Raw genomic sequence first — 12,591 nt, forward strand, 5'->3', positions numbered from 1 at the left:
TGAATTAAACAAAGTTTGATATTCAAAATTTCTGTACATACAATAACAAAGCCTCTTATTTCACCAATGAGTGGAACCCAAGGTACAGTCCAAATGTGCTAATTTTCTACTTTTATAAAAAAAAATGTATAAACCAAATTATATTTGAGTAAACAAAAACAAAATATGGAAATTTCCTTTGAAATTAATACATAATAAAATTAATGAGTTCAACTCCTTAAATAAGGGCAACCAAATCGGATATAGGCACACAAGTTTGCTTGTAGGAACGGTCAACAATGAACTCAACCTGTAGCCATGATTTCTCCAAGAACACCATGAAATCTAGCATGGTTTTGTTACTTTGCAGAGACTTCACACGCCACACAGCTTTGGCATTTCACATACAGCATAACATAGTGTGGCAAAGAAGGTACACTTCAACATCGAATCTACGCCAGATTCATTTTTTGTGATTAACTTTGAGAATTAGATGCACTTGCCTTTTGAAAATGGACCTTAGCTCTTCATTGGCTTCAATTCCTATTCTCCTGTATTAAACAGGAGTCAATAAACACAATCCAACCAAAGCATAATGAAACCCAAATAACCGTTCATCTCAAGAATGCAGCGATGAAAAAAATATTAATACAAAAGAAATTATCGGTATAAGGGCATGAGGAAGGTAGATTCAGACAACAAACTGAAGTAAAATAAGACCTAAGATGAAAATGGAACAATCTACAGAAAATGGAACTTTATCGGTTCTACTCCTGAGTTCAGAAAACCATTATGATTAACCAATGTAAATATGCTTTGATTGATTGAACTTAAACTAAAATATTCCAATCATGTCATATTATCTTCAAAACAGGAGAAACTGATAAAATTAATAATAGCAAAATCTGTTAAGCTACATAAAGGAGAGGCTAAAAATATAAGTTACCCAATTTTTGAACCATTCTTTCCCACAATAATCTTGCGTTGGCTTAATTTGTTAGTGATGAAGTGCTGCTCGATCCTAATAGAACCATCTCGTAACTCTTTCCAGTCAATCAATCGATGTTCAACATCATACGGAATTTCCTGAATTGAGAAATTTGCTGGTCAATATGTAATATTGTAACACTATAAGCCAAATCCTACCATATATTTTTCACAAAATTACAAGAATAAATAGATTGGCTTCAACAATTACCTGATGTACATGGTCCAATAACCTTTCTCGCACAACTTCTATTGCTATCATCTTCATAACTTCCTCACTCATGCTAAGTGGATCCTCTTCCCAGGGTCGTTGAACTGCCTATGCATAAGAAACAATCAAAAAATCAGAATTAAGCGAGGATTATCTAATCAAATATATCTGCAACTGCAAGAACTATAAAAATTGTAATTGCAAAAGAAAATAAATGCAAATATGGATAGCAACAAAAACGAAGCAATCATGACTGTAAAAGTAATTACTAAGCCTCATCCCACCAGATGGGGCAGTTTCATCCTATGCCCAAAAGAACACATTACTAATTCCTTAGAAGAACTATTAAACTATGTTTACACCTAGGAGACGGTAGAAGTAGAAAGATACATGCCTGCTCCATCAAGTACTGAGTCAAATCTTTTACTCCAGCCCCCTTCAGTCCTGATATCATGAAATGCCTAAATAATAATATTTAAAAGAAAAACGTATCAGAAGCTAGCTTAAGAACTAAAGTCAATCCACAGAAAAATTGCAATCAGACTGCAGACCATTGTCTACCCTAGTCTTTCTACAAGAGAACCTTACCTTTCATATCCAGGAAGATCTTTAAATTCTTCAACAACCTTCAACAAGTCTTTCTTTTTCTCTACTAAATCAATCTTATTCATACACAAAATTCGCCTTTGATTTAGAACCGATCGAGCTCCCATTCGTTTAATTAATTGTATCACTCTTTGATCAGGCCTGTGTTAATCAAATTTTTAATTGGAAGGGGTCACAATAACGATACAAAGAAAATGTGCCATCAAAACATAAAACTATAGTAAGGCAGAAAGGTTAAGAGGCAAAAATATGGTGATAATAGATTGTAATTGAGGTGCTAGTTTAACAAAACAATTCATAGAAGCCTAAACTTCTTCCAGACAACCAAAAGAACAGAATATCCCTTGTGGAAATAGAGGATTTTGTGATTGGTGTTAGTACACTGCTCGCTACCAAAGACCAATTTGCACACCAGTACATAAATATTGTTATAATTATAGGAATAAGAAACTGATCTTCTATGGTCAATAATATTTGGATTATATATGTATTATTAGAAACATTTTTATTTATTCTCTTATCATATCTTTAATATTAAATCTCCTCTATTTATTTATTGATTCCTTTTTCTCAACATAAATAAAGCATTCACCTTGTATCAGAAACACATGATTTCCCTTCAATGTTTTTCTCTTTCCTAGAGTTTAACATGGTATCAAGAGCTTTTTTCAAAACCATGTTCACCCGGTATACCAACTGTCTCCAAAGTTTTTTTTTTCTTTGCAAACCTTTTTCTCAAGTTCACATTCACTATTTTGATGAGTTTTCCCTCTCCTTAGGTATTTTATTATTTTTTTCCACCTTTCCAGAAAAAAAAATGTCTTCCAACACCACATAAACCTCCAAAAGAGATTCTCCCATCTTTCCTAGCCATATTGTTAGTATTAAGAAGATGGACAGGGCGGAACTATTTCACTTGGGCTTCTGAAATTGGGTTATGGTTAAATGGGTTAGGCTACAAAACTCATCTCACTACCTTTGCTAAATCTGTTCCTACAGAAAATTGAAAACAATGGATAAAGATTGATGCTCAACTCCGTAGTGTTATTAAATCCACTATCCACACCTTACTCAAACCTATTTTCTATATGTGTGCATCAGTTAGGAGTTAAGCTTGTGCCCTTTATACCAATGACAAACAATGTCTATACAACATGTGTCAAGATCTATGAAAACTTCTTGCTTCACAACGTTTAGAGGGTCCTATGTATGCTTATATTGGGTGGTTTCATGCTACCCTACATGATTTTAATGAGCTACTAGCTAATCTATCTCTAGCAACATTTGAAAACTTTATCAAATGGTGTGCGACACACCAATCCACTAGTAACATTGCTTTAGTGGCACACACTGGTGATTCATTTATTGGTCTCTCAATCTCCTTCCCTTGATCCTTGGGTCATTGACTCTAATGCAACTAGCCATGTATCTGGTAATTGTTCTCTTTTTTCCTCCTTTACTACTGCTGGCAATTTGCCTTTAATAACTACTACAAATGGTTCACAAACACAAGTTTGTAGCATTGGTATTATCCAACCCCTCTCATCCCTTATTGTTGATAATGTTCTTCATGTCCCTCATTGTCCTTTTAATTTATTAAATTATTATTTATTATTTATTACCCAATCTCATAATATTATCCTCACTTTCACTAAAAATAATGCTACCTTGCAAGATCGAATATCGAGCAAGGCAATTGGTGTGGAATGTGAGTCACATGGTCTTTGCTATCTCTCTCCATCACCATCAGTATGTTCATCAACGGTGTCTTCAATGATGATTCACAAGCACAATTAGAACATCCCAAGTTGAGAAAAAAAGCAGAAGATGGTATCCAGTTTAAAACATTTGTCTACTTTGAATTGTGAGTCGTGTCACTTAGGAAAACATATTCATTAATCTTTTCCCAATAGTCTTAGACAAGCTTAGAATCCTTTTTTCAGTTCACTTCGATATTTTGGGTTCTTCCCGTATTGCTACTCCTTCTGGTTTTATATTTGTTGACAAAGTGACATTTATCCAACTTCTCTTTTCCATTGCATCTATTTACCACTAGACCCTGTTTCAGCTTGACATCAAAAATGCATTTCAACATGGTGATACTGATGGGTTTACACAGAGCAACCTCTTAGATTTGTCTCTTGAGAGGAGTTGTCTAATATTGTATGTCATCTACATAGAATCTTATTTGACCTGAAGCAATCAACTCGTTCATGGTTTGGGCGTTTTCGAACTATCATCCAGCAGTTTGGAATAAACAAAGTTATTTTGATAATACTCTATTTTATCGTCATTTTCCGCAAGGGCGTATCTATGTCATTGTCCATGTGGACAACATTATTAACATAGGGGTATTGTAAAACTAAAACAATATCTTGCTCAAAATTTCTAGACAAAAGATTTTGGACACCTTAGATACTTCCTTGGTATAGAAGTGGGAGAATCCAAGGATGGTTAGGCCATATCTCAGAAAAAATGCTCTCCACATTCTAAAAGTGTCAAAATTTGTACCTGACCACAAAGAACTGTATTTTGATCCTATGAAATACAGAAGAATAGCTAGTAAACTAAATTACCTTATGTTAATTCCTCGTTGCATCATCTCCTTTGCAATGAGCTTATTAAGTCAAATTTTAAACCCTTATAAGGGAAAAATAAAAAAGTTAAAATGAATTAAGCTTCTTGCATTAGTTATATTATAATAAGCATATACACTTAATCTTTATAAACATTCTCTTTTTAACTTCTCCAAAAGCTAAGAAGATAAGCTGATTTTAACTTAAAACTTCAAAAAAGAAATTCAATTGTTTGACCCCGGTATTTTATTTTTTTTATAAATATACCTGTGGAAAAGGTTATCCAAAGGGTTGAAACACAAATGTAAGACCACTCATTAATTTAAATAATAAAGCTTCACCTGGTAATATGTCTATGAACATCAAAAATGACTACGAGCACTTCATAGAGATTGATTGAACTCCAAGCACTTTCAACACGGACTTTGACATCCCTATAAGGAAATCCACCGCAATTCAACATGAGCCCTGGTGTATCAAAAAAACACTGCATAGAGAATATTACACCACTGTGAATAAGTAGATAAGTAAAATGTATTATTAAAATTCAAATTTTAAGCCTATAAAAACAAGAATGAAATAGCAAGAACGTGGATAATAATGAAAATCTTCAAAGTTCTTGAAAAACATAATTCAGCAAATCATAAATAAATGACAAAAGGTAAGGCTTATAAGTGGTGGGTTCAGAACAATAGGAAGCATTGGTAGAGTAGAAATTTTTGGGTTTTATCAAAATGCTGGCACATAGTTTAATTGAATTTTCAGTCATAAGCTGTATAACAGTTCAAGAAAATCTGCAGCAATGGGTACTTTTATTCTAAGCTAAAACCTCCTGAGAAAACCTTTTCATTGTTACCTGTCACCATCACAGTCAACATCCATTTTTTTCTAGTGCTGAACACACTCTCCAAAATGTAAACTCATCAATTCAAGTAAAATGGTATTGTTGAGAAATGAACGGCAAAAGCTACTATGTTAATATAAGCATTAAAAGGAAAAGGAAATTCCCTATGGATTATACGCTTGCCTCCCATGACCATCGAATTATATTTCGCAAATGGAAATATAATTTACATAAGGGTCTACTACTAGCGAAAGATTTGAAAATATATCCTACGTGCTGCTAAAGTAACAAAATACATTACCAAAATATCCTCATTTCAAAGTGAGATATTCTCTTCAATTTTCATAATGAATCATATAAAGAATATCAAGGTTCTTTGATTAGTGAGCATGCATATACCAATAGTAATAGAAATGGACCAGCTAGTCTATATATTTGAATATAGAATTTTTTTACCAGCTGAAACATAATTCTACAGGTTAAGTATATCATTCTCAGACAAACTACACCTGTTTAATTAAGCATTTAAATTCAAAATATGTCCATATTTTGGGTCAAATGAGAACCATATATCCACAAACAAAAGTACACTAATCTGTTGTGGGGTACTATATTCTAAATCATAATAGTACAAATTTCTAGCTCTAGTGAAAGAGGTCTATTTCTGTCGGCGTTCCCTTTTACACACAAAGAAGTAAAACAAGCAAACTAGTCACTCACAATTTGGGTGTCTCCTTTTGTCAATACTCCCACAACTTCATGAGTTGTGGTATTTGTCTTCCGTGAAACCGCTGCAACCTTTGTCCCAACCTAAGACAAATCAAAAAAACGCACCCATGACATTTAGAAAAAACACAATAAGATCATCCACCACCAAAGATGCTAGGAACGTAAATTTTGAAAATATACAGGTACGCAATTTCAGCCAGAACATGGAGGATTTTGGGATCTCCATAACATAATTGTGGTAGTATGAACAACATTTCTGCACAATGTGTCGTATTTTTCGACATTTTTGTTTAGTTAAAAATGTTGCCAACCACATTTTCTTCCACAATGTTAAGGCTTTTGGGATCTGCACCACTGAAATTGTGGCACCATGAGCTGCATTTTTCTAAAATTCTCCGTATTTGTGAACAATTATTCATCAAAAGTGATCAACAATTGCAACTCTGGCACAATGCTCAACTACATCTTTGCACTAAAGTCTGTAAACTTTAAGTTTGTTTTAAAATTAAGTTTAACTCATGTCTTGCTTATACAAAACTGAATTTCCAGACAAAATTTATCGTGCAAACATACCTTTTGAAGGTAACCAACCAAACATGTCATGAAACTGAGTTTATGAGTTTACTTTCCACTAGTTTGAAGCATCCCAAACTAAAAAACAAACAAGTCAGAAACATCCAAAGGCCTTTGGATCTCCATGACCGTAATTGTGGTTTTAAATTTTGGTAGTCCATTTTTTCGCATTTGTATACAATTTCGAACGCAAAAAAGCTGCAACCGTGACAGCAATTGAAAACGTTGAAGAACACAACAACGACACTAAAAAGCAACTTGAGAATTCGCGAATGATATGACTATTACTTGGAACGAACCATAAAATTAGTTAGCGCAGACTTGCCAGCGTTGGGGGCGCCAATGATTCCAACGGACAACGACTTTTGCTCTTCCTCCTTCACCACGCCTTTCGCTCCTTCTGCTCCTTCCTCTTCTTCCTCCTTCTCCATCGCGGCTTCGAGCAAGGCCTTGGCCAGAACCATCCTCCTCCTCTCATCTTCCTCCTCCTTCAGCCGCAGCTTCCCCTTTGGGCCCTCTTCTCCGAACACCAAGCGGTCCGCGCGGGCCCGGTACTTGTCGTCCCATGTGGGCTTGGGCTTAGGCCCGGGGTCCGTGTCGAGGGCGTAGTGGGAGCTGTCGAAGGCGGCGTCGGAGTCGGCGGAGGTGGTAGGGTGGTCGCGGTGAGGCTGGGCGGAGAAGAAAAGCGGCGTGGGAGTGTGAGGGGCGGAGAAATAGAGGGTCCTTCTTAGGGTTCTCAGAGCTTTCATTCTGATGATTCCACAACCATGGAATGAGAACTATTTTGTTCAGGTTTTGGGTTTAAGGGTTTCTTGTTGCTTGGTTCAGGGTTTTCATTCTTCATAACATCACACTATTTTTCTCATCTAATTATCCTATTATTACCATAATAAAATCAATTAATTTAAAGAAAAATAAATATAAATTATTTTATAGAAATATTGTTATAGTACGCTCAATATACCATAGTTCGATAGTCGAGTTCAATAACAATTTATATTTTTTTTTTTTTTAAATATATCGAGGTACATTTTAAGAATAAAATTGTGATTGAACATGATATCCAGACTCGGGGTGACAAAGTGGGGCGGGTGGGACCGCGATCTGCTGCAAAAAACACGGGACGGATTACTTATTTCAACCCGTTGGCCCGTTTAGGCCCGCCCCGTATAACCCGCAGCCTGTGCGGACCAAGTGCGAGGCGGGTTGGCCTGCATAACCCGCATAACTTTAAAATGTATAATTTTTTTCTACACCCCTATATTTTCTTCATGTAGTCTCATATTTTACATTCTGAAATTTTTAATAACATGTTATTACGCATGTTTCATTATGAGACCATTTACCTAATGCATATAAATAAATAAAAATTCAAAACTTGTATTTAAAAAATTATTTTTTTAATAAATATTTCTTATGGGGGTTGGCCCGCGGGCCAGCCCTTATGCGGGACGGGTTAGAAAAACCAGCTCGCAAATTTTATGCGGGACAGGCCTTTGCGGGACGGGTCAGTCCGCATTGCCACCCCTAATCTAGACAATACCTCACATGTGACGATTGATCCTAACGATACTAAAAATGTATCACAAACTCCTCAATTATAAAGAATCTATTCTCCTTAAATTTCGATTGAGTTACAACCTTTAGTTTAGGTTTAAAAAACTATACCCTTATTTATTTTCATAATTTGAATTTATTTAATTTAAAATAACACTAAAAATAATAAAATAGTATATATTAACATACCCCTAATTTAAACAACCATGAAAGAGTAAAATATGATTTTGACAAGTTCAAAATATGGGTATTTGCTCTATCTCAAAATATTTTTGTTAAAAAGAAAAATGTGTCTTAATTGAATTTAGGTTAATAATTCCTTTAAAGTGATGAGCTACATTATAGCTAGTTTAATATGTTTATTAAATTAAATTGTGTATTATTTAGTAGTCCGTATCATGTATACGAGATGTAATGGGATATAAATATTTCGTTATGAGTAATATTCTTAATTATTTTAATATTTTAAGAAATTTGTATTGACTTTTTTTTCTTTCGAAAAAGAAATAATTAAGCAATGAGTGATTTATTTATTATTTATAGAACTGAAAGAGAAATCTATTTAAGATTGTCCGAATTTTTAATAATGAGAAATTTCAGAAATTTGGTATGGAAAAAACATCATTTGCACATATCATACACTTTTGTTTTGAAAACAAATTGAAATTCTTCAATTCTATTAATAATTTTTCTTCAATTTTGAGGACCTAAAATTAAATTTTAGAAAAACTAAAATATGGAGTAACAATACAACTATAACACACATACTTTACTATAAAACTAAACAAAGTGTATGTATAAAGTATTTAGTATTTAAAATCTTAATCATAACAAAATATAAATATATATATATATATATATTTAAATTAGAATTATAGTCTATGATAATCTTATTTTTAAAATTTTCACCGAATTTTTATTAAATGAAACTTTCACTTAAATTAGTGTTTATACACATGTTTAAAACCTCTTTTTACATTAATTGTACCAAAAGTACAAAATTTTCAATGACAATTGTTTATATTGTTATTGTTTATATTGTTTTCGAAGTGATTTATTTGGAGAAGTAGAAACATAAATATATAAACTTTTATTGGTATAAAGTGTAGTATTCTCACAATTTAGATATTTTTCTTTAACAATAACAATAGTTTTATTGATTTTTTATTTTATTTTTAAGACATGTGTCATTATCTTTCCTGGTTATTTTAATAAGAAACCATGTTTTGATAAAAAAAAAATCTAATAACGTTTTCTAGAATAATGTAATATAAATATGATATAACCTATTTTGACAATTAATATTTTCTAAATAAGTGAAGGTATAATTAATATTAATTATCATATATTATCCCTTTTTTAAATACTTCTTTCAATCATGTGTAAATTTAGAAATCAATTCAATCATTTTCTAAATCCTTATTTACTTAATCATTATCTAAATTTTTAAGAACTTCAAAAAGAAAATAAAAATATGTATAAGATTAATATAAATTTTAAATATAATTTTTTGAAAATAAATTATGTTTGATTAACATTTATTTTTAATGATCAAGGGTCCTTTGGAATATTTCACTAGACTACCCTAAAGTCCATTTATTCTTTTAAGATTTTCATAACAAGTTTCAATACTCAATTTGCTTTTAGGTAATCACATAAGTTAACATGAATGACATTAGTTACCATCTTCATGGGAATATAAAATTTTTAACTTTCAATTATATTTCACTATTTGTCATGAACTAAATAAAAAAAAAAACAAGTGAAAATTTTCAAAATATTCTATATTGTTTTACACATATTATACATAAAATTGTTACTAGAAATCATTTGTATTTTAATTGCTTATAATAACGCATGTCACAATATTTTTCTTTAATTTTGTTACTTTCAAGAATTTTCTTTATACAAAAGAAATGAATTAAATTAAGAAATTGATAACAATTAGAAATTTTTTAGGTTACGTTATATTTTCTACCTTATATTATCTATGAAATTGTAATTCTTTTCTATAGTAATTCCTTATCTTGCAAATTTATTTATTTATACTAATTTTTCACATAAATGATAATTAAAATATTTATTTTATTAATTTTTTATCATAAAACATGAATGGATAGTTTAGTTTTGACATTGACAAACATAATAAAAGTCTGGTTTTACACATGATCCACTCTTGTGTCCTTGTCCCGTGCAACATAGATCACAAAACTTGTTTCCTAAGCTGCATTTTAATCCATTACAATCTGGTGGTGGTGAATCACTTTGTGTTGTTATCGGTGCTCCACTGATGGGTTCTGCAACGATCAATTATGTCACAAAGAAACAAGTTCACATGTTTTACAAAATAAATTTCTTCCATTTATTATCTTAATTTTCAACATATAAAATGGATACAAAATTATTAACTACTTTATTTTGCCTTCTCTTTAATGTTGACTAGAGAATAGTGTAAAACAAAACAAAACATCATGGAAATAATATGTTATAAACAAACTAAAATAGGGAAAATTATTTTACTAATTACCTTGAGGTAGAACCATAGCAGCAATTACAATTCCCAAGAAAAAAATTTGATTGAAATGGAAAGTCATTATAAGAGTGTTCTTGAAAGAAAGGTGTTTTCAGAATACCTGATTAGAGTTTTCAAATGTCCAAAGAGTAATTCTTATAGTTGTTTTCGGATGAATGTAGTATCAATTAAATTTTAATTTCATAATTACATTAATTAATAATGTTTTAGTTTCATAATTACATTACTTAATGTATTTAATGGTGATTTAATTTGTTAATTAATTACATTAAAAATTAAATAAATGACAAAATTCAACCATTTAATTCCTACAACATCTTTTACCATAATATTTTTTTTTATAAAAGTTTCCATGTTATATCACTATGCAACTTGACATCTCAGCTATGCTGACACCTCAAGTAACAACAATCATCTTGCATTACATGAAAAAAGTATTATTAAAAAAAGAAAAAGAAAGAAAATACAAAAATATGGGGGATTAGACCAAAACCCACATGTTTATACCTATTCATAAAGAATTTTAAGAACAAACTAGATGAAAGTTTATTGTACCAATGAAATGATTATCTATGAATGAACCTTAAATTAACCAACTTATCAGAACATGCATTCCCCTCACGAAAAATATGAGTAATCCTAAACCTGATTGTCCCACAGAAATTAAAACAAGTATTTCATCGATTACGAAGCATCCACGGAACATTAGTCATAACCGTAAACGCAACATAAATCAAGACAGAATAACATTCAAGCCAAACGTTATTAATTCCCATCTTTTGAGCTTCCTCCATAGCATGTATAATTCTCATCACTGTTAATTTTAACCCAGCCTGATTAATTTTACCATAATATTTTAAATACAATTATCCTCTAAATTTAATGCATTTAATATGGTGAACGTTCTTAACTCAAAATTAATAAGTTTTAACTTAATAACAACATCTTACCAAAATAAGTACTTTGTATTATTGTTAAGATTATTTTAGGCAACTTTGGTTATAATTATATAAAATCATTAAATTGCAACAAAATTTAATAAAAAATAGTTATTTATTATATTGATTAAGTTAAATTATAGTTTAAATACTAAAAAAACTATTGGTATCTAAAGTGGTTTATGTTATTAATAAAAAATTATAAAATAACTTCTATTATAGTTTTTAAATTAATCTTTATTATTATTTTTAAAAGACTAATTTAGAATCTAAAATATTAGTACATAAAATCATGATGGTTAATTTAGATACTAATTTACAAACCACTTTATAAATTTTTATTAATAATAAAAACTACTTTAGATACTAATAATTTTTTTTTTCAATTTATAGAATGATATCTAACTTAGTCAATATAATAACTAATTATTTTGGTTTCTAAATTTAATTTTTAATTAATGATTTTCTTCTATTGTAAATCTCACACATTTTAAATCTTTTATTATACATTAAAACTTTATGACTTAAAAAGTTAATATACTTATTAATAATTAAATTTGTAACTTCACAAACAAAAGATAATATTTTAATTTCAAAAAATAAAATTATATCATTACAAAAATATTAATTATTATAATTAAATTTTAATTTAATATTATTAAAGACAATAAATAATATTTCTACATAAATAAAGAATGTAATTTCGTTTTATTAGTCATAAATTCATAACTCTTAGAGATTATTTTTTAATGTTTTGGACAATTATTTTCCTTTCAACCATATTGTTCATACAAAATAAAATATTTTTTTCTTAAGATTCATAGTTTTATTACTCTGAGCATGTTACATAATTACTATACTCCAAAAACATTTTTTTTTAATAAATTTAAGTTTTAAATTTAGGTCCATGCTAAGATCACATAGAAATTTTTCCTACTAAATTATACAAAATTATTTTAATTATATTTTATTTTTTAATCTTTCTAGTTACAAATATTACATATAATTTAAATTGGGATAAAAATATGTTTTTCTATAACATATATCATATTTTTTTA

At 30.2% G+C, this 12,591-nt stretch overlaps 1 protein-coding gene across 1 annotated transcript; it reads right to left on the reverse strand.

The window, feature by feature from the left end:
* Nucleotides 1-7,360, reverse strand: LOC137806137 (GTP-binding protein ERG). The gene is made up of 8 exons (XM_068606105.1): nt 6,805-7,360; nt 5,924-6,013; nt 4,701-4,846; nt 1,766-1,924; nt 1,568-1,638; nt 1,178-1,281; nt 926-1,065; nt 1-530 (listed from the first exon to the last, which is right to left on the reverse strand). Exons 1-8 carry the CDS (start codon nt 7,252-7,254, stop codon nt 443-445), a joined length of 1,248 nt encoding a protein of 415 aa, XP_068462206.1. The 5' UTR covers nt 7,255-7,360; the 3' UTR covers nt 1-442.
* Nucleotides 7,361-12,591: the final 5,231 nt, after the last annotated feature.

Source organism: Phaseolus vulgaris, chromosome 3 (genome assembly GCF_000499845.2).
Source record: "Phaseolus vulgaris cultivar G19833 chromosome 3, P. vulgaris v2.0, whole genome shotgun sequence".
NCBI lineage: Eukaryota > Viridiplantae > Streptophyta > Magnoliopsida > Fabales > Fabaceae > Phaseolus > Phaseolus vulgaris.